The sequence below is a fragment of the Podarcis melisellensis genome (genome assembly GCF_964234715.1).
Source record: "Podarcis melisellensis genome assembly, chromosome: 12".
NCBI lineage: Eukaryota > Metazoa > Chordata > Lepidosauria > Squamata > Lacertidae > Podarcis > Podarcis melisellensis.
Window position 1 is genome coordinate 38,710,716 of NC_138544.1, and position 21,918 is coordinate 38,732,633.

Below are 21,918 nucleotides of genomic sequence, written 5' to 3' on the forward strand. Positions count from 1 at the left end.
CTCACTTATTTTCCTCTTCTCTCCATGTACAGTTTCCCTTTTGTAGCATGTCTTTCAAATGGTAAAGCACTATTTTAAACTGTAAGCCTTTCAGTGCACTGACCAAAAGGCAGTATGTCAATGTAATAAAAATAAAGTAAAATATATCTCTCATCTGGTTACTTCCTCCCTTAGGTTCTAGCAGACAGAATTGGTGTTAGCTGCAGCTTAGTCCGTGGAGAGTACACCAGAGCATGGAATGAAGTGAAATTGGTTGATGATTCTCCCTTGGGAATACCTGGACTTCTGCTTCCTCCTCAAGTATATATTGTAGATCTCATGTACCAGCCAGGCAATCTAATGAAAGAAGGCAGTCCAGAGGCAGATCGCTATGGACGTATTTAATTATATTTCCAGAGCTCTTTGAAACCAAAAGCTGCTTGTTCGTAAAGCTAATTAACACAGAGAGGTTTGTAGGGCTCGTTTTCAAAGATGGGCTGGGTGCCAACTGCAGCACCTTTACATGAACTGATGAATCTAGATAGGCGAGCTGAGTCTTTTGTTTTACTACATGGAGATTCTGCCTTAGCAAAATATTTGGGGAGCGCACAGAATTTCAGTAGAAGTTTTGCTTATATTTTCATCATATTTTATTTATTTTAGTCTTTTGGAATAAAATGCAGATACCAGAAATTTGAAGTGGGGGCTTTATTCTTTATAGGTTACGTTTTAAAATTTTGCAGCTTACAAGGACATTTGCTGTCACTTTTCCATTTGAATGTGGGCAGCACAGCAGTCCCTGTATGATATCTTATTTTTGCCATGTATTCATGGGGGAGAAGGCTATCCGTGGCTACTAGCCATGATGACTATACTCTTACCTCCACATTCAGAGGCAGAAATGCTTCTGAGTAGTAGTTTCTGGAAACCACGGGAGAGGAGGGTGCTCTTGTGCTCATGTTCTACTCCCTGGTTTCCCACAGGCATCTAGCTTGCCACTGTGAGAACAGGATGCTGGACAAGATGGGCCATTGGCATGATCCAACAGACTATTCTTTTCTCTTTCTTCTTTTATTTTTCCATTTTCATCAACGATAATGACATAAAACTGAAGTATAATAAATAAATAGACAATCATAGGGCCAAACTAGATGTGATGGGGCAGCCGTGAGTGTTCACAGGTCTTCCCTGTTCATGTGTAGAAGGGAGAGCCTGTGGAGCATGCAAGGCATAGAAGTGAAACTATCCCCACACATCCGTTTTAGTCAGCTGTGTTCTTCTGCTTGATTTACTTTTATCCCAGCATAGTTCCCATAATGCAAGTTAGCTAACTGTGGCAGGGGGGTGGTAGAGCCCAGTTAAGTATAGGAGGGGAGGGTTTAGCTCCCCTACCCTGTGCTTCTTTTCATATTTAAAAAAATAGACCCACACTCATACCATTTTATATGTGAATGGGGCAGACAAATTTATAAAATAAACATGGCTGCCCCAACACATGAAGCTTGGCTGTATCTTGGCATCCAGCAGCACCCTTAAATCTGCTTATAACCCTGAAGCAGGGACAGTGTGAATAGTGCCTAATAGATAGTTCACACTGAACTATCAGTTCAGAAACTCCAACTTTAGCTTGGAATGGGGTAGATCCATGGGCATAACAACTGGTTTGACTGCCTGGATTCTGGTCACTAGCTCTAGGGATGGGGGGACATATTTGATTCATTTTACATTTGTAGGGGGACCTACCTAATTTGCACTTTCTAACACAATGTGTGAACTGAAACACAGCCATCCTTTGAAATTAGCAACATAACGTGAACAAAAGTAAAGTGTGCATAAAGTTGCATATTGGTAAAAATAACGTACAAAAATGTGTTGTCTTTGGGTAAATGGTATGCAAATGTGTAGATCAGAAGAAATTTGCACTGCTGCTGAATTTTTTATAAGGACTTGTTTTCTAAAAATTCACAAACTGGTGTGGAAATGTGAAGAAGTGAACTTTAAGAGTGGAAAAACAAGAAACCAAAGTTGAGATTCACCCACCCCTACTGGCTGTTGTGGATAATATTCACCCAGCCACATAGCACAAAACAAATCAATCATTTTTTTCCTTGCTTTATTTTATTTTATTTATATTCCGCCCCATGCCAAGGTCTCAGAGTGGCTAACACTAGTAAACTTGTGCAGAGGACCTGCTAGTGCACTGGATGATTCTGTGCACTGAGGTCTCCTACTTCCCCTGGAAGACACCTAGACTTGGGCTTTGGGAAGTCTGTAGTACTGGGGTGGGCAACCTAATTTCATGCAACACAGAGAGATTGACTGGCATAGGGAGAGGGAGGGAGGGAGGGAGGGAGGGAGGGAGGGAAAGAAAGAGAGTCCTGCAGTACTACAACCTCCACCCACCACAAGCTCTGGCTCAGAAGTAGCCCCTGGTTATCTGTAAGTCAACGGGACCTCATAATGGAAAACCAAATACCCCACTCATGCTGTAAGGGATGGCATTTACTGGACCTGCTGAGTGACATCTTAGGAGCAGGAGGAGATCCTTGGCTTACACTTAAGCACTTACATCCCCAGGGTATTGCTTAAAAAGTGGCCAGGACAAATATAACGCTTATGAGGGGAGAAGAAAGAAATAGAGGTAATGAATGAACAGTGGCTTGCCCAATCCTCTTGTGGCTAAGACAAATTGTGGAACCAGGATTTTTCAAACCCACTCTTAGACACGATGATAAAATTCACCCTTCATGAAATGAGTGTTTACTCCCTAAGCTTAACTTCTCCAGATGTATCAGCGTTCTCAATAATGGAATCTCAAGAGAGAGTCAGGACAAGCAGTTGGATTAAATATTCATATGAGTCTTAATCAACCCACAGAACTGAGAAAAAAAATATTGAAATGTAAATGGGAATCTCATATCCTTTCTAAAATACTGCAATCTCTATTTGATCAAATATTGTCAGTTCAAAGTGATTTGAAAATGGGGCTTTGAAATATCACTGTGTGCTTGAGCCATAAATACTCCTTGCATTTTTGTTCTCCCCCTTCCCAATCTGTCCTCTTGGGAAAAAGACCCAGGAGGAGGAAAGAAAAAACGTTGCGTTAATGAAAGAGCTTGAACTCCACTAATAAATCAGCAACAACATCATCTTGTGTATGTTTTAATTAATCAGATATGTCATTTTTGGATGGATGACACCCCAGAAGACTGGGTGATTTGAGGAAAAGCATTCCTTTGGTGTGCATTCCCATCCCTGCCCTGTTAGGAAGATCTTGATTTTTTAAAAGTCATTTACGCCTGATTGGTGCATGAAACATAACATACGCTTGCCCTTAAATCATTTATATTTTACTTTCTTTATGATGCCTTTGTGAATTACCTCTTTCTGCATTTGTAATTAAAGGATGTAACAGATGGCCTGGGCTTAGTTCAGGGTGATAAATCCACTAAAATAACCTACAGGAAGCCACTGTGGACAAATGATTCTTTGTCCACTGTGGTGTTCAAGATCTGTGCTACTCAAGACGTTTTGGCTAGGAAGGATGATTATAAAATAGCCTGGCACAGAGATTGGACAAATCAACAGACAAGCGGGGGTGGGGGGGGCAAAGACACACATACAGCAGCATAGTTGATGGGTGGGTGGCATTTTTAAGGTTTTGATTAAATGAACACTTTTTAATTTCTGTGGATACTTGTTTTTAGAGATGTTTAACTTAGTAAATAAATACACATATTAAATTTTGCAAAGCTAAAATATGGATAGATAAGCCACTCGTTTTATGGGAAAAAATGAAAATAATATTCACAACAAAATGGAAAAATAAATGTAAGTAGAAGAAGCTGCAATGTGGTGGAGGGAAGTCACAGGGGTAGGAAAAGATACAATACTGAAAATGGTTATAACTTGAATGTTATGTAAAGATAGTTAAAAATGTGTAACTGAATGAAAAGTAAATAAAAATGTAATTTAAATAAATAAATAAATAAATAGTGCTAATCTACATAAAGTTAGGGTTTATGCTGGAATGACAGCACTTCCATGACAGGGTGTGTGGGTGTGTGTGAAGACAGAGAGACAGAGCCAGTTGGGTAATGGAAATATAGAAAACCAATGCCGTCTAGATGCATTATTGAGATAAATGTGCCTGAGAAGATTTGTCAGGTATAAATGTGAGTGAAGGCCTCAGAATGTCCTTGCATACATAGTTAGGCTTCCTGCTGATTTTCTGTAGCTTACGCTTCGTATTCACCACACTTAACAAAACAAATCAAAATTACACACCAACATATTCAGAGTTCTGCTCCAAGCTGAATACGATGAACAACATAAACATGTGAATAATCCTAGGCACATATATAAATTAGTTTTGGCTAGTCATAGAGAGCAGCAAAGAACTATGAATTGTCCCCCTTCCACTGCCCATTGAGAATCCTACTCAGCTGCCTCTTCCTACCTCTCCTTCAATATGGGGTAATGGGGGGGAAAGGCTGCACATTTTCATTCTGTCTTCACAGATATAAGGACTGGAATATTAATTTTTGTTTTTTAGAAAGAGTAAGAGTGTGATTCTTAAGATACTGAATTCTGTGCTCCAAACCTGTTTCTTCTGTGCTTTCGTACTGTGATTACACAGCCCTGCCTATAGTGGATTTATATGGAAAACAAGCGGATTTCTGTCATTTCAATTGTTAGCTGGGGTTTCATGTACCTCTGTTGGTGGGCAGAGTAGCTCAGCATGAAGCAGGAAATGTCTGAGCAGGGAGATGGCTTCCAGCCAATTGACCAGAGGTCTCAGCAAGTACTCTGTGCTTCTCGACTAGTTCATTCCTAACACCTGTTTCCTGTCATGTTCTAATCCAGGCCCAGCTTTGCCACTGGCACTCATCTCTTTGAACTCGCATCCACCTGGCATGAAGCCACTTCCCATTTGCCAATCACATATCAGGTTCTCTCTCCTATATTCCACAGCGATCACCCTCAGTATTGTATCCTCTGATTTATTTTCTTTTATTTAAACTGGTCTCCTGTTCTGTCTTGTAACTGGTACAAACATAAAGAGAGGATGAAGAGCAGGGGGAGAGAAGCTTACCTCCCTGTAAACATAATGCCTATGTGCCATGAATTACTACAAGCATTTGCAGAAGTGGAATTCTTACATATAAGGTATGAACTGTAAAGCCCTCTGTACATGTAAAACCTCTGTACAAAGTAATGTAATAATGGGCTGGCAATACGTTTCTGGGAGTCTCCAGGGAAATCAAGGGCAGTTTCTGCCCCTCACCACCACCTACAATTCAAGAGACTTGTTTAATGATCAGCAAAAGCTTACCACTTACTCACTTCTGAGCTCCTGGCTTCATTTGCCCTACCAGTCTCCAAAGTTCTGGAAGAGCAGCAGAGAGGATGGGTAAGATCTCAGCAAGCTGAAGACTCGGTTCAAAGAGAAATCCTTGATAAAATTTGTGGTCCCCAGGCAACTGCCTGAATATGCAAGGTGCTGGCATACCTAGGAAAGAGAAGTAACATTGAAGGAAAATCAAAAAGTATGTACTGCAAACTTCGAAATCTTTGTTCATAACCCCTAAAAGTATAGATTGTAATGGGAGTGATGCCTTTCTGTGTGTGACTCACCCATCCGGACAAAAGATGCAACTCAGCATCTGCTGACATAAATGTGTGTGATGACCAGGTTGCCCTTCAAACCTGCCAGCCAGGCTGTGCCAAGATATGGTTAAATCAAGAAAAATATAATCGCCACATGGAGGGGACTCTCACTAGCTGCCACCTACTCTTTCAAACACCCACCCACACACATGCTGTTTTTCCTGCTGCTGTCCAGAAGACAGAATCCTGGAAAAAAACACTCCCCAGCCCCAATAGTTAGCAAGATGATAGAATATACTTCAGACAAACTGAGATAGACCATGGAAACAACTGGATATTATGTTTTAAAATATGAGGAATCTATCATTGTATGTTTCTTCCCTGCAGCTCTAGGTGAATGTGAAATCTACATAGCACCTAATATTGCCTCACTTGAATGTCTGCTATCTCCTCCTAAATTCCATCTTGAGACTATGACCATATACAAACCTGGTTGCTTCACCATTAGCTAACGTTTCTCCTCTCCACACTCTCTTTATCATTTAGCTTGATGAAGAGAACTAGAGAAGTTGAAAGCTTGCACATTATTTTGGTTGACATAATGTTGTCCTAATAGGAATTTCAGATCCCCCGCCCCCCGTGATCTGGGTTGCATTATAGCACAGTTAACAGTAAAATATTTGGCATGTCTGCTCAGAGGTAAGCCCATTTGATTTCAGTGGTGCTTCTTCACAGGAAAGCCACAGCCTGACCTAAGGTAAATCACAGCAACAATACTACAGTCTTACAAATATATCAAAATGAAAAAATGGATCTCCAAATGCAAATTTGGACTTGGATTCTTAATATGAAAAGATTGATTACTATTGATTTAGAGCAGCCAATGTGATGCCTTCTAGATATTACTAGACAATAGCATCCATCATCCTTATAGGTCAGGCTGGTTGAGCTTACTGAAGCTGTTGTCCAGCAAAAACTGGAGGGCACCATGTTGGCTACACCTAATCTAGAACAACCTACCAAGGGAAGTCCCCCTGGTCCTTGTTGTTTTTAGCTGCTGCTGTCTGGTAACTTAGCTAATTAGTCACAAAGAGACCCTTGAAAGCTACTGGTATATTGCATTCTTCTCTGTGTTACTGGCTTTGAGGTGTTTTATTACTCTATTTATACTTTTGAACTTGATTTTAATCTATAAACACAGAAACTCTGATCCAATGCAGCTATTATTGGAATAAGAAGACCTTGTCAACATTAATAGACAATCCCATTTTCTTACACATATGTGGCAATATTTCTAAAATGCTGGCTGGCATCAAACCTGTCACTTTTGTTCCATGTTCCATTTCATGTTTTGTTGAATCAATGTCTCTCCAGTAACTGCTGGAAGTGGAGCATAGATTCATTCCACCCCCTGCTACATACTGTAAAGTCATTACACCCATATAATTAACAGCATGCTCCCTCTGAGTGCTGAAGCGAACTGATCTAATCATTAATTAAACTTTGTGCTGGGCCTCTTTCACTGCAGTTTTCATGAACTTTGACTCAAGATTAGACGGCAATTGATGGGCCTTATAATTTGATCTCCTGAGTGCCCTCAACTTCCACTGAACTTAGCACCTACTCCTAGTGTGCAAGTGATTTATGTCAAGTGCAAATGGTGCAGTAGAAATAGGTTAAATTGCTCCAAGGGAAGATGTAGATTTGGTCAGGACAATAGCTATCTTCATAATTCACTTCTCATCTAAAATATAGTTATCCTCTCTATAAAAAATGTAAGTATTAATATTGATTCCCATTATACTTTGTAATATGCATTGGCTGTCTGCTAAAAAAAGTTTGATTGGAAAGTCAATATCTGAAATATTGAAATCTTTGGAAAGCCAGTTATGGAGCTTTGGCTGGGTGGGGGCAAATTTTTTATAGCTGATAGCATTTATGGGATGAGGTCTTCATGGGCTAGTGGTAAACAAGTTTTGCATGCAAAGGGTTGCATGTTGAATACCTGGTATCTCTAATTAAATGATCTCAGAACCAAGTTACCAGTGATGGGAGGGATCCATGATCAGAATATCCTGTCTCCCCTGTCCTCATCAAAGTTGTGTAGGGTTTGCACATTTGATAAGGAAAGCTGCACATGGTGTTTAAGCATTTAAAGTCCAAAGAACCGATGCAAACTCTACCTTTCAAAATTTTTATTGCTTTCCAAAGAGCCATAAAATTTAGTTGTTTTGTTATTAAGAGGGCAGGTCAAAGGTAGAAGCAACAGGACAGGAGGCATCTCTCTCTCAGACCTGATCCTTACCAACAGGGAGGAACTGATCAACAAAGTGAAAGTACAGGGAATCTTGGGAGGAAGTGAACATGTCCTCTTGGGTTTCTTTACAGATAGGCAAAGGAAAGCTGAATGTAGTCGGATGTGCACTCTTGACTTTAAGAAGGCTGATTTCAAAAAGCTTAAGGAACTACTGAGCGAAATCCCATGGTCAGAAAAACTCAGAATGGAGTCCAAGATGGATGGGAGTCATAGCTGTCAACGTTTCCCTTTTTTTTAAGAGAAATTCCCTTATTCCGAATAGGATTCCTCACAAGAAAAGGGGAAAGTTGACAGCTATGATGGGAGAGTCTTTAAGTTGAAATATTGAAGGCACAAAGGCAGACATTTCCAACAAGAAAAGTGGGAAGCACTTAAAGAAACCGGTGTGGCTGCCTAAAGAACTTACAGATGAGCTGAGGTGTAAGAAGGGCATGTATACGAAATGGAACCTTCTGACATTGGAACTCCTACGAGAGGTGATGCACTCTCCTTGCTTGGAGGTTTTTAAGCTGAGGTTGAAGATGTCATGTATGATCTAGTTGAAATTCCTGCCTTGCAGGGGATTGGACTAAATCGTCCTCAACATCCCTTCCAATTCTACAATTCTATGAAACCCTCAAACTAAATTGGGGTCAGGAACCATGGGCAGTGTCTCACACACACACTGCTGGACTGCAGTCATCAACTCTCCCCCCCCCCCCTTTATCTTAACATCTTAACATATGGGACACAACTTGCCCACCTAGAAATATACTTTCCCCCTTCTGTGCCCCCGGAGTTTTCTTTCTGGTGCCACCAGAGTCAGGAAAGAAGTGTGTTGCTTCTACTCTTCATCCTCATCTTTGCCTTGATACGTTTCATGTTGCTGGGAAGAGTATGAAGATTGGGACCGGCCCCACCATTAGAGTGAAACCATTGCCTCAGGCGGATGATTTGGGGTGTCACAAAAGGTCATCCAAATGGTTCATTATTTAATGTTACAACAGTAGTACTGCAGTAGTAGTAGTAGCTTTCCTGCCAAGGAGGGGGAAGAAGCAGTTGTGGAGGAATTTGTGGAGGAATTTGCCTCCTCAGGTGCCAAAACAACACATTGACGCAGGGCGCTCGTTTGCTGCCTGTACCTTAGGCGGCGAAACGTTTTGAGGAGGATTCCTGTCAGACAGTCGTCTACGCCCGGCTTGTTAACAGCCTTCTGGAGCGGCGGCCCCGCCTGCCTCCCTCAAGGAGGAGAGGGCCTTTTCGCGCGCATCCTCCTTTCTCGGGCCCGGGAGCGAAGCAAGAAGCCGCCAGGCCGCGCGCGCGCGGAGCGAGGCAAAAGGGCGGGGCGGGGCCTCAGTCCAAGCGCGGAGCCCGGGAGCAGCGCCACGCAGCTCTGGGCTCTTCAGAGGCTACTATGGCTGCCGCTCGAGTCCTCAGGAGACTTCGCGCCCTGCAGGCGCCGCCGCTATTTCTGCGCGCTTCGCAGGGGGCAGCCCGGAGCGGCGTCTGCCTTGGCCCCCGAGCTGCGCACACCGACACCGGCGGTAGTTGCTTGGAGCTGGCTGGGCGGCAGAGGGGTGCGGGGTGGGGGTTGCGTCTCCCTACGGGGCTTTCCGGCCTCACGGGGAGGGAGCGGCGCAAAAGTTGGGGGGGGGTGCTCCTTCGGTTGCTGCTCGGAGGCAGCTCGAGGCGATTGCTCTGGTGCTTTTTATGCATGACTTAAGAGTTGATTTAATTATAGCAACAGCAAATTACCCGGGTTTATTCGTTAGGGAGACGAGTTGCAGTGCAAAGGAAGGACAGCGTGTGCCCAGAGCAAAACAAAGTGGGAATGGGTGGTATCATCTTGAAGTGGTAAAATAGGCTATACTACTTGAGACTACAAGTCATACCAGTGTGTTTTAAAAAAACACATTTTTTAAATTTTTACAGGTATAAAATTAGCGCCACAGAGAGGCTAGCTGGTATATTACATTGGTGTATTAGAAGTTTTTGGTTCGTTTATGTACTTGCACAGATTATTATTATTCTTAAGTATGGGAGCACTCAGACCCAGTACTTCACTTGTCACTTGCAGCCGGGAGTGGTTCAAATCACCCCAGCATCTCATTCTGCTGCTTGAGTAGATCAGGCCTCTGTTTAGTCACACAATTGCATTGTTTCACTGATACAGTCCCTGGAATGGGCCTTGTTTTGTCCTTTCACATTCTGGGAGAGCCAGAATGGGCACCAATTCCTGAATATTTGGATGTGGACCATGGAGTGTCAAGCTTGTTTTTAATTGCCCATTAAATCACTTGGGCAAATAACTATATTTCAGACTCAGTTTTTCCATTTGCAAAATGAAGGCAACTGTAATATACTTCACTGTGTTTTAATGAGGGCAAACAAGATGGTGTGTGTGTGTGTGTGTGTGTGTGTGTGTGTATATATATATATATATATATATATATATATATATATATATATGCAGGTTTTGGTGTCCTCGGGTGTCTTCCCGTGTAAAAGTTGGGGTGTCTAGGCGACGTTTCGACGAGGTCTCACTCGTCATCTTCAGGCTGGTGCTTTCGGCTTCTTGTTACTGGAACAGAGCAGGATCTCAGTGTTTGAGTTCCTATAAATACTGTTGAGGGGGTGTGGTGTATAGCCTCCAATGTTCTGGGCAGAGAGGAAGTTCCCAGGCTAGTGTGCCTTTTCTTCTTTTGTTCCTTAATTACTTGAGGGATATCTTGAGTGATTTCTTGAGTGATATCCTGAGTACCACTTAGGTGGGTCATTAGGTGTGGATTAGTTGCTAAAGTCTTTGTGTCTTGACCTCTTGAACTTTGTGAAGAGTTTTTCTGAGAAGATGGCTGTACTACACTTAGTTGTGCTCTGGCTTGGCTTCGTGTATAGGGGCGAGCTGTGGTTTTGTGGCCTGTGTCAGCCAGATCTGTGTAGGGATTGCAGGGGGGTGCAGCATCCGGAGGTGCCACCATGGTTTGGCTACTGGATGGTGTCTGTAATTTATCTGTGGAGAGGGTCTGGGTTTGGGTCTGGTGTGGTTGATTGGTGATGGCGTTCTGTGTGCCTCTGGATCTGGTGTCAGTTTTTGTGGGGAGGGCTAATTTCCAGATGTCTGGCAAGCGGGATGTGTCGTCACGCTTGTTCATGTTGTGAGGGTGTTTCTCTATCTCGATGGCTTCCATGATTATTCTCTTGTGGTGATGTTCCATGTTAAAGAGCAATTTGGAATCTGCAAAATTAATTTCGTGTCCTGTTTCTTTCATGTGTTGGAAAAGAGAGGAAGTTTTTTCTTCTTTTTTGACGGCATTCTTGTGTTCTGCGATACGTGCATTTATTCGTCTGTTTGTTTGTCCAATGTACGTGGCTGGGCAGACTTTGCAGGGTATTTCATAGACCCCTTGGTTTTCCAACTGGATTTTATCCTTGGGGTTTCTGAGGATATTGGCTATTTTTTGGTTGGTGCAAAAGGCTGTTTTGATATTGTGTTTATGGAGGATTTTGCTAATTTTATCTGTAGTGCCCTTGATATAAGGAAGGAGGGCCATGCCATTGTTTTCTTCTGTGTCTTGGTTTTTGGGGGGTGTTTCTTTTTGGATTAGCTTCGTAACTCTGTTTTGCTGGTATCCATTGGCAATTAACACATTTGAGAGATTCTGTAACTCAGTTGTCAAGTGGTCTTTGTCAGCCAGGCGTTTGGTTCTGGAGATGAGAGTCTTGGCTACGGAGATGGTTTGGCTACTGGATGGTGTCTGTAATTTATCTCCACAGATAAATTACAGACACCATCCAGTAGCCAAACCATGGTGGCACCTCCGGATGCTGCACCCCCCTGCAATCCCTACACAGATCTGGCTGACACAGGCCACAAAACCACAGCTCGCCCCTATACACGAAGCCAAGCCAGAGCACAACTAAGTGTAGTACAGCCATCTTCTCAGAAAAACTCTTCACAAAGTTCAAGAGGTCAAGACACAAAGACTTTAGCAACTAATCCACACCTAATGACCCACCTAAGTGGTACTCAGGATATCACTCAAGAAATCACTCAAGATATCCCTCAAGTAATTAAGGAACAAAAGAAGAAAAGGCACACTAGCCTGGGAACTTCCTCTCTGCCCAGAACATTGGAGGCTATACACCACACCCCCTCAACAGTATTTATAGGAACTCAAACACTGAGATCCTGCTCTGTTCCAGTAACAAGAAGCCGAAAGCACCAGCCTGAAGATGACGAGTGAGACCTCGTCGAAACGTCGCCTAGACACCCCAACTTTTACACGGGAAGACACCCGAGGACACCAAAACCTGCATTCCTGTACCCGTGAAAATCTACGAAAGCATATATATATATATATATATATATATATATATATATATATATATATATATATGCGCTATCATAGTCTGAGGATTTTACCGCTTTGGTGATCTGTTGGCCCTGAAACACTAGCCATCACTAGGCAGCTTCCCATCCACCAGGTTTAAGCTGGGCTATCCATCACACTGGATCCCTTTCTGGCAGTGCAACACACCATCCTGGCAAGTTAGAATTGTGCTTTTAGCTTTGCCAAATACTGCTGGTGTGCAACTTGCCAGGCAGCTTAATATGCTTAGACCAGTCAGGCACACTAGCCAAGCTCTGCAACAGATGCAGGTCAGTTTGCGAGCTTGCAAGTAAATTTGTGTGCACCAGGAGGAGGGGAAATGGTGGTTTAGAAGCAACCTGTGTGTTGCAGGATTGATGAGGCCTCTGGGAGATGGAAGAGCTGTCAATTCGTCAAGGGTGATATGATGTTTATTTGAAACCATTTTCTTTACAAAGATTCCCCCACCCCTTTAACTGTATGCAATATCTTTTTTATTGTTCTCAAGGCCCCATTAAACAACTCCTCCATGAATATGAGCCTTTGACCATTTCCTAGTAAATGCCACCACTGTGGAGTGACACTTCTCTCTCAGCAGCTGTTCTAAGCACCTTGTATTTCAGCAACTTGTCAGCTGTAATTGCAGGCCTCCATGTATCGCCTTCTCTTGGCTCTGGATGTAATTACTGTTCGCCTTCTGGTGCAATCTGGCATATAGAAATTTCTTCTGCGCACAGTGGCTTATACCTGTTGGTTGAATTTCTTGTTCTTCCACCTTTCTAGATAAAGATGTGGGTTCTTTGACAAGATACGATGAGTCGAGTGTTACTACTGACTGGCAAAAGAAGTTGACTCCTGAGCAGTTTTATGTCACCAGGGAAAAAGGAACTGAACTGGTAAGCCAAGAGTTGTAATAGTTTCCAAGCAGGTCAAATGTATATTCAACGTAGACATACATTGCATAACTGTTCCTTAATTTGGCAGACTTTTGGCTCTGTTCAGGATCTCAACCAGGAACCCCCAAGTAGAATCAATCCCAGGGTGGCTTGCATTTGGCAGCAAATGTAAACAGTGCTGCCTGCAAGCCCTGCTGCCACTTGAGCACTCCTGATGATTCATTGGCAGCTGGGGCTTTACCTCTCCTGTACTTGATGTCCTAGACCTAGGACATCAGATGAGTGACAGGTGGGCAGGGCTGGCTGAAAACAGCCATGCAAGTCAAATTTGCCAGACTGGCAGGCCTAATTTTTTCCTGCAGGCTGCAAGTTCCCCACCTCTAATAGATGAAATAGATAGACCTCTTCTTCTTACATGACTAAGTTCATTTTTAAAGGCATCATCACAAATTGTAGCAAGAATAATAATTGTAATAATAATAATAATTTATTATTTACAGTATACCCTGCCCATCTGGCTGGGTTTCCCCAGCCACTCTGGGCGGCTTCCAACCAAATATTAAAAACACAATATAACATTATAGGAAATCCTATAAAGTTCCGTGAAGAATTACTTCTCTTTATCCATCCTAAACTGATTGCAGTGATGAGCACAGATTCTGTCTGTTTAGACAAGAGTGATGTTGGGTGCTGTAAATGTGTGATGACCACATACCTGAACCTGTAAGATTCTGCTCCTTGGTTTGGTTACCCCCAGGAGAGTAAAAGGTGGGAATGAAACTTCTCAGGGTGACAAAGAACATGCAGGTTGAATATCCATGTTACACTGGAAGTTCCCACATATGAGCCTGCTTGATGTTTGGTTTTGCAAGCTGACTTGGAGGTGGAGGGTGGGAAAGATGGCTAAGAATTAGAATATTAACAATGCATGTTTGAAGCCTTTTAGTGGAATCCATCTGACTAACACAGAGCCTGGAATGTACCACTGCATATGCTGCAATGCTGTGCTGTTCAGGTAGGAGTCTAATTGCAATATACTTTTTTCAAATTTACATGTGTGTGTATGTCTGACTCTCGCTGGAGCTCAGGTACATAATGCTTTCCCTTCACAACAAACTAGTGAGGGTACGGTAGGCTGAGAGAGCAACTGGTCCAAAGTCACCCATTATGCTTCACGGCTGTGCCTGAATTTGAACCTGGGCTGCCCAGCTCTAAGGGTGCAGTAAGGAGGCCCTGATTCAGTTCAGGGCTGCGACACTGGAGGAGGACAGGTTAATTTTCCCCACTGCAAAATATTACCAGTTAAAATTCCCCCAACACTGCTATTAGTCCATTCAGGGAGAGAGCCTTTTCAGTCATCTCCCCACTTACAGAATACTCTTCCCCATAGGGCTCACCTGGCACTAGCATTAATATATTTTAGTGTCAGGCTAAAGCTTTCCTATACTGCCAGGCATTTGACTTTGCATAATATTAGCGGATTAAGTTTTGATTGGACATCTATTGATTGGTTTTTGTGTCAGTGGTGACCAGGCACTCTTTTTTTTGTCCGGTGGGTGTTGTTTTTTTACTGTTTACATTGTTGTATTGTCTAATTCTTTTATACGTTTGTATGTTCTTTGTAAGATCCATGAGATTATTTTTGTGGAAAGCAATTAAAATTTAGTAAATAATAATAATCATACTATGTAGGATAAGACCCTGGAAATTGTTTCAAACAAGGATAGTTAAAGCGGTGCTCTCCAAATGCCTTGGACTCTAATGTCAAACAGTCCCTACTAGCACAGGCAATAGTCACGGATGATGGAAGTTGTAGTCCACAACATCTGGACACCCCCAGGTTGGCTTCCTCTAGTCTGGAACCTTTAACTAGTGCAGAATTCTCCCTTTTGACTGCAGGGAGCAGTAGAAAGCACAATAGACTGCTATCTCCCATCGGCTCTGACTGCTTAGGTATTTGGGGGCCTGGTCTGAGCTGCTGGATATTATTACCTGTTCTTGCAGCCTGCTGCAAGTAGAAATAAGACCCACATTCAGATTATTGGAAGGAGTCTCCTCCCTAGCTGTATTGTGTTTACTGCTGAACTGTAGGCAAAAGCAAGAGCTGCCCCTTGAGAAGCATCCTAATCTCTGAGCATGCAAAGTGTTTCTGCAGGGTATGTAGGTCACTGCTTTCTCCCATGAAGAATTCACTAAGGATTAGGAATACATGGAACATAAGCCTCAGGTTTTATAGATAGCAAATCACAGAATTTTAATGGAACATCAAACCTCAGCCCAGTCATAAAATTATAGGCAAAGGTCATACTTCTTAAAATCATCTCAACTACATTTGGGACAGCTAAAATGCAGATCAAAGTAAACAACATATGTTGAAGGAATGGTGTATTAAGGGCTAATCTAACACATATGTTTGGGGAATGTCCATTTATCCACAAATGCTCTGGTGAACTACTTCAAAGAACAAATAGAATTTTGAGCAGCAGCATTTTGGTGGCTACTAACATGTTTCTAGCAGACTAAGTGACGTACTTATAAATAAACCGCACAGGGATATTTGTGGTGAGGAGCTATTTTAATAGGGCAGAAAATTGGCAAGGTTGTTGGGGTTGTTTTTTACAGTAAGAAAATGTAGACCTGATGTAGAAGACACAGCGAACAAGACAATTTTAAACACCTGTTTGAAAAGCCATAGTCAATGGAGAGAGTATAATTGCACTGGTCCCAATCCAGTAGTAGTTCTCATGCAGCAATGAGCTGTTCCCACTGCTTTACATAAGAAGAGCCTGCAGGATCAGGCCGGTGGCCCATCTAGTCCTGCAACCTGTTCTCATAGCGGCCGACCAGATGCCATGCGGAACACCCACAAGCAGGATCTGAGCGCAGCAACACTCTCCTCTCCCTCAGTTTCCAGCAACTGCCATTCAGAAACATTACTGCTCCTGACTTCCTTTGCATAAGAAATCTCTACTCTTGTGCACAAGCCCTGTTTAACCCTTAAATTGCACACTGAATGATCCCTGCTGTTGCACTTTCAGTAGTTCAAAGTGGATCTCTGGCATACTTCCCTGCGTTTACATTGTAAGATGGAAAAACAGCAAAGAGTCCCTCTTGTGGCACTTTCAAAGACTAACACATTTTCTGTGGCCTAGGGTGTGTTTTTTTTGAACTAGAGTTCACTTCAGGTCCGCCTTTCTTAGAAGATTTGTTTTTATATGCTTTTTACTGTTTTGTTGGTTTTAGGCTCTGTAATGGCATTGTCTGCTTTCATATTATACACTCACTACTTATAAAAATTTTAAATAGTAAGAAGTTTATAAATGTGTTTTGATAAATGAAGATGGTGAAAGAGACTCTTTTCACGTGGGTGTCTACTTTCTCTGCTTTTCTTTCTTTGGTTTTAGAACAGTGCTGATTTTGCCTAGTTTGTACACCTTGATCCAAGAGTTTGCAAGTGTGGCTGGACTAGGCATATCAGACAGATTTTTACAAAGTTCCTACTTAATCAGGCTACAACTAAAATGTATATGTCTGATTGAAACAGGACACAATTTCGCACCTGAATGTTTCTTGATAGATCCATATTTCTGAAAGTATGAAGAATACAAAACGTTTTTATTTTGTTAAACCATGGTTGCTAAAAATGTAAATGTCTATGTTTAATTGGAAGACATAGACATGTTTTGTTTGTTTCTTTGAACTTTTCATGTGTCCTGTTCCTTAAAGGCATATGTGGGCAACAGCATGAATATTCATGTGTAAGTCTTCCTGAGCTCAGTGGTGATTATTCCTATGCAAGTGGGTACAGGATTGGAGCCTCAGAAACTTTGGACACAGTCCAGTCAAAGCTGCACAGGCTTACGGCTGTTGTGCTAAACTCACTCGCTAACAAATACACCCAATAGAAATCTGTTGTACTTACTTATGAGTTACTATGCTTAGTTCATGCTGTGGTTCACTGGTTTTCATGGAGAAATCAAGCATAGGGTTAAAGTCTTCTCTGAAATCAATGGGCTACAGAAGTCCTTAGTTTTTGGTTGAATTGCTCTCCCTCCTTCATCTATTTATTAAAAACAACAACACATGTGCTATAAATAATCCTGGGACTCAGCTAGATTTATATGCGATATAACATTGTGCCACCAGATGGTGATGTGGAGTCCCGTTTTTCTCTACCTGTTTTCCCTGTTTAAATTTACAATGCTTTCAACAAAAATGCTTCTATGATGTGTCTAAATCCAGCCCTGATTATTTCCATACTGAACATCTTTTTAAAAGCAAAACTTCATCTTTTTAGCCTTCCATTTAAGGATATTCATATGTTATACAAGATTGCCTTTTTAATAATGCAGTTATGGTTGTCAGCATTTTCATCCACATGCCCACCCCCCCTAATATTATTAAGAGGGTCTCTTCTTCAGTCTTCAGAGAGTAGCTGGAAGTGGGGAGGCAGAAGTTCTATCTATCTATCTATTATCTATCTATCTCATCCTCTGTGTGTGCACGTGCGTGCATGCATGTGTGTGCGTGCATGCACTACAACCCTTCATTAATATGCAACTTTGCTGTCCTTTATAGCTCAGAAACAAAATATGATTCTGGCACAGGGTGGCCATCCTTTTCAGAAGCATATGGGACACATGGCACAGATGAAAGCAATACTAATATCTTGAGACGTCCTGATAATTCACTAGGAACAAGCAGCACAGAAGTCATCTGCAAACAGGTACACCTACCTTAAAGAAAGCATTCCTTAAATGCAAGTCTCTTATTCTATATGTGTCACAAAAAGCGAAGTGTAGCTGCATTAATACAACTAAATACACTTTCATGAATCATGAAATTAGCCCCAGGTAGTGGACCTAATGTATGAATTTCTGGGGCAAATCTATAAAGGTAAAGGACCCCTGACAGTTAAGTCCAGTCGCAGACGACTCTGGGGTTGCAGCTCTCATCTCGCTTTACAGGCCGAGGGAGCCAGCATTTGACCGCAAACAGTTTTTCCAGGTCATGTGGCCATCATGACTAAGCTGCTTCTGGCAAAACCAGAGCAGCACACAGAAATGCCGTTTACCTTCCCACTGGAGCGGTACCTATTTATCTATTTGCACGTGATGTGCTTTCGAACTGCTAGGTTGGCAGGAGCTGGGACCGAGCAATGGGAGCTTACCCTGTTGCGGGGATTCAAACCGCCAACCTTCTGATCGGCAAGCCCAAGAAGCTCAGTGGTTTAGACCACTACAACACAATCCTACACAACATTAATGGTCTCATTAAATCGAGCAGGACTTACTTCCGAGTTGACATGCATAGGATTTTGCCGCACTCTGGTGCACATTTCCAATGGGAATAAGCCCGGTTAAATACAACAATATTTACCTCTCAGTAAATATGCAAAGGATCAGGCTGCACATGTGAGACAGTTGTATGAGTGGATGGGAAAGCTGACCTTACAAAAGTTGAAGGAAAATATATAGATCTGCCCCTTGAGTGATTAAACTCATGGAATCTGCATCAGAAGTCCCAGTGGATTTCCTGACTGACTCACAAATTTAACAATGGTACTGTATTCTGATTGGAATGAGGGCATTCTCCCCCCCCCCCAATACTATTAATTAATACTGATTTTAAAGTGGTATTCTCAATAAGAATGGGTTTTTTGGCATAGAAAACCATCTTATTAGCACTAAGGTATCTTTTCCACAGAAAGCTTACCCAGGAGAGGCTTTACACCTGGGGCATTTGCATGCATGCAAACGTGAGCACACTAAAATGAGTGGGCTTCGGAAGTTGGCTCTAAACACAGAAGGTATTGCTTATATGGCAGTTGCAGACTTAATTGGCCCCTTTGGCTATGAAATCAGACTGTTTAATTTATGTAGATACGCTTTAATTTAAAGAACTGGCACTGCAACTAAGTCTGTTATTCTCTTGCAGTGCGATGCCCATCTGGGCCATGTGTTCGGCGATGGTCCCGAGCCATCTGGGCAGAGGTTCTGCATCAACAGTGTTGCATTAACATTTAAACCAAGCTCCAAGCAGTGAGACTTTCCTCTTTACAACCTGTGCATTTGATACCACTTTGATGCTCAGATCTCCTTTGCCGCAGAGGGCCACTTTGAAAATGTATCGGGAGCCAGGTGCCTGTGCCTATTTTGTGATTACATAGTGATGGTAATTAATGAGAATACATGTGGGGGGACGCCAAACCATTGATGTGAGATGTGCTGCTCTTATTCTGTGATGGGATAGGCTCATCTAAGGTAGCCAGGCTAGTCTGGAGACCTGTGTGCCCAGCTTATGTGGATGCAGAGCTTTTCTGCATGTAGGCAGTTCCATTAAATCCAGCACAGACAGCATATCTACACATACAAATTAATGTACATGCTGCATTTTTTATTTAAAAAATAGTTGATTTCCTCGTTGTTAATAGGTGAAGCAATCAATTACAGTGGAACCTCGGTTCTCGAACCTCTCCATTCCTGAATGTTTCAGCTCCCGAACGTCAAAAACCCGGAAGTGTTCCAGTTTTTGAACATTCCTTGGAATCCGAATGTCTGGTGCAGCTTCCGATCTGCAAAAAGCCTAGCTGTCAGCCAATCGGAAGCCACGCCTCAGAATTTGAATGTTTCGAATGTCCTTCCAGAATGGATTACATTCAATTTCCGATGTTCCACTGTACATGCAAATCACATCCACAAATTTCTAAAAAGGAAATACAGAAGCCTTGTACATGCCTCTTAAGTATAATGTAAATTAAATTATAAATATATTTTTTAAATGATTGCTCATTGTTGGAGAGAAAGGCCACATTTTGTGTTACATTGGTGCAACCGACTCAGTATGCCATTTCCAAGACAAGGATTTGCTAAAGAGGACTCCCAAGACATCTGAAGGAGTGAGTTTGCTCTAATTCATGTTGGTGCAGACTCCATTTATTTCTAGAGCTGCGTTTTCCAGAAACAATTATTTTAGTAGTTTACTATGAGGCTTTCCTGTTCACAGCACAAACTAAAAGCCACCAGTAGATTTTTAAGACCCAGGTGGGAAAGCATAAGTAGCACTTTGTCATCGGACAACACACCTTCCTGCTTCTAATTGCTGGAATGAGGAACCACATCATTAATGTGAAAATTAAAAAGCGTAGGGGCCCAAATCATGAGATGAATTTAGAAAGCACAATATTTGAAACCAACGAAGCTGTGACACTATTAGCACCTGCCTTCTGACGACTTCACCTTAGGAAAATTCAAATTAAAGGCTACAAGCCATTTTCCCCGCTGTTTCATTGTTCTGCTGAATGCTGGGGACTTTTTGAAAAATATAAATGTAAATGTTGATATAAAACAGCAATTCTCCATCTGGCATATTATGCTGCTGCACCTTTTCTTTGTAGATCTCTGGCAATTTTGGGAACAATTTTTATTTCCTACTAGTTTGCATTTTAGATTTTATTAATGGGGGTTGGGATGCATTGCAATTCATAAAATAGTATGTCTTCATTATTATTTTTATTTATAAAATTATTCCCTCCTCCCTCAAAAGAAATAATGCAAAACATAAAAGGAGTGTTTACTGCTTCCTGTTGTAAATGCTGGAATAAAATGTTTTGTTCACGGTGGTTTTAATTTATTCTTGATGCGAGTCACTTATTAAAAGACAACATAAGGAGGATCAGATGTGGTGCAGTGTGCATGCAAGGGAGTCAACATAACCATCTCTGAAGCTTCCCCTTACGTCCCTGTCTTTTGTTCAAGCACCAGGATTTTGCTTCCTGTAGGGCAGCACCAACCGAATACAGTGGTACCTCGGGTTACATACGTTTCAGGTTACATACACTTCAGGTTACAGACTCCGCTAACCCAGAAATAGTACCTCGGGTTAAGATATTTGCTTCAGGATGAGAACAGAAATCTTGCAGCAGCGGCGCAGCAGGATGCCCCATTAGCTAAAGTGGTGCTTCAGGTTAAGAACAGTTTCAGGTTAAGAACGGACTTCTGGAACAAATTAAGTAGTTAACCTGAGGTACCACTGTATACGGCAATGGAATTTTGCAGAATTTAGGCCTGCAGCTTAATCTTGGGTGGTGGTGCTCTCATAAGATCCTGATGTCGGCATGGAAAAGTTCCTTTGCACTTATGCTTGAATCTTTGGTTGCCATGAGCCTCTTGAGGCGATGCAGCTTTAGAAACAACACCAGTTGTCAACACAAGGGGGCTTGTGAAGAAGGCGCAGCAGAGACTGTACTTTTTGAGAATTCTAAGGAAAAACCATCTTCCGCAGAAACTGCTGCTTGCCTTCTATCACTGTGCCATTGAGAGCGTGCTCACTTATGGCTTATGTGTGTGGTATGGAAGCTGTACTACCCAGGACAGGATGGGGTTGTGCAGAGTTGTTAAGGCAGCAGAGAGCATTTTTGGCTGCCCACTCTCCACCTTAGAGCAGATTTATGCCACAAGGTGCCATAGGAAGGCACTGGACATAGTAAAAGATCCATCGCATCCTGGTCACTGTCTCTTCGAGCTCCTGCCGTCGGGACGGAGATACAGGACGATGAAGACAAGAACGAGCCGTCTTAAGAACAGCTTCTTCTCCAGAGCGATCTCGGCCCTGAATGGGAAGCCTGGACTTTGAAAGTCATCTAATCTTTCTTGCTGTACTATACTGTATTGTTTTAATTAGTGTTTTTATGGAGCAGTCAAGTAATTTCGTTGTCCCTGAGAGGGGGCAATGACAATAAAGATATTATTATTATTATTATTATTAT

General features: G+C 42.2%; 3 protein-coding genes across 13 annotated transcripts in view; 2 read left to right on the forward strand and 1 right to left on the reverse strand.

The window, feature by feature from the left end:
• ARMC3 (armadillo repeat containing 3) overlaps positions 1-1,030 on the forward strand; it is a 61,255-nt gene extending 60,225 nt beyond the window's left edge. For all 10 annotated transcript variants that reach the window (XM_081931631.1, XM_081931629.1, XM_081931628.1 and 7 more), the window contains one exon: positions 175-1,030. In XM_081931631.1, the coding sequence (XP_081787757.1) occupies positions 175-384 (210 nt within the window). In that variant the 3' untranslated portion in view covers positions 385-1,030. The remainder of the gene's footprint in view (positions 1-174) is intronic.
• Positions 1-21,918, reverse strand: part of PIP4K2A (phosphatidylinositol-5-phosphate 4-kinase type 2 alpha) — a 190,482-nt gene that overhangs the window by 158,565 nt on the left and 9,999 nt on the right. The window contains exons 1-2 of one of the 2 annotated variants that reach the window (XM_081882619.1): positions 8,649-9,047; positions 5,322-5,491 (exon numbers count right to left, since the gene is read on the reverse strand). The gene's annotated coding sequence lies outside the window, so the exon portion shown is untranslated. Of the gene's footprint in view, positions 1-5,321; positions 5,492-8,648; positions 9,048-21,918 lie in introns of those variants that run through there. The other variant, XM_081882620.1, reaches the window with a different exon arrangement.
• Positions 9,059-20,779, forward strand: MSRB2 (methionine sulfoxide reductase B2). The gene is made up of 5 exons (XM_081882747.1): positions 9,059-9,429; positions 13,039-13,151; positions 14,090-14,166; positions 17,730-17,877; positions 19,089-20,779. Exons 1-5 carry the CDS (start codon positions 9,300-9,302, stop codon positions 19,194-19,196), a joined length of 576 nt encoding a protein of 191 aa, XP_081738873.1. The 5' UTR covers positions 9,059-9,299; the 3' UTR covers positions 19,197-20,779.

Excerpts from the sequence above, each read along its gene's own strand:
- MSRB2 (XM_081882747.1), top strand. The coding sequence starts at position 9,300 with ATGGCTGCCGCTCGAGTCCTCAGGAGACTTCGCGCCCTGCAGGCGCCG. Across the intron at positions 9,430-13,038 it reads TGCGCACACCGACACCGGCG|ATAAAGATGTGGGTTCTTTG; the intron begins GTAGTTGCTTGG and ends CCACCTTTCTAG. Across the intron at positions 17,878-19,088 it reads CAGAAGTCATCTGCAAACAG|TGCGATGCCCATCTGGGCCA; the intron begins GTACACCTACCT and ends ATTCTCTTGCAG.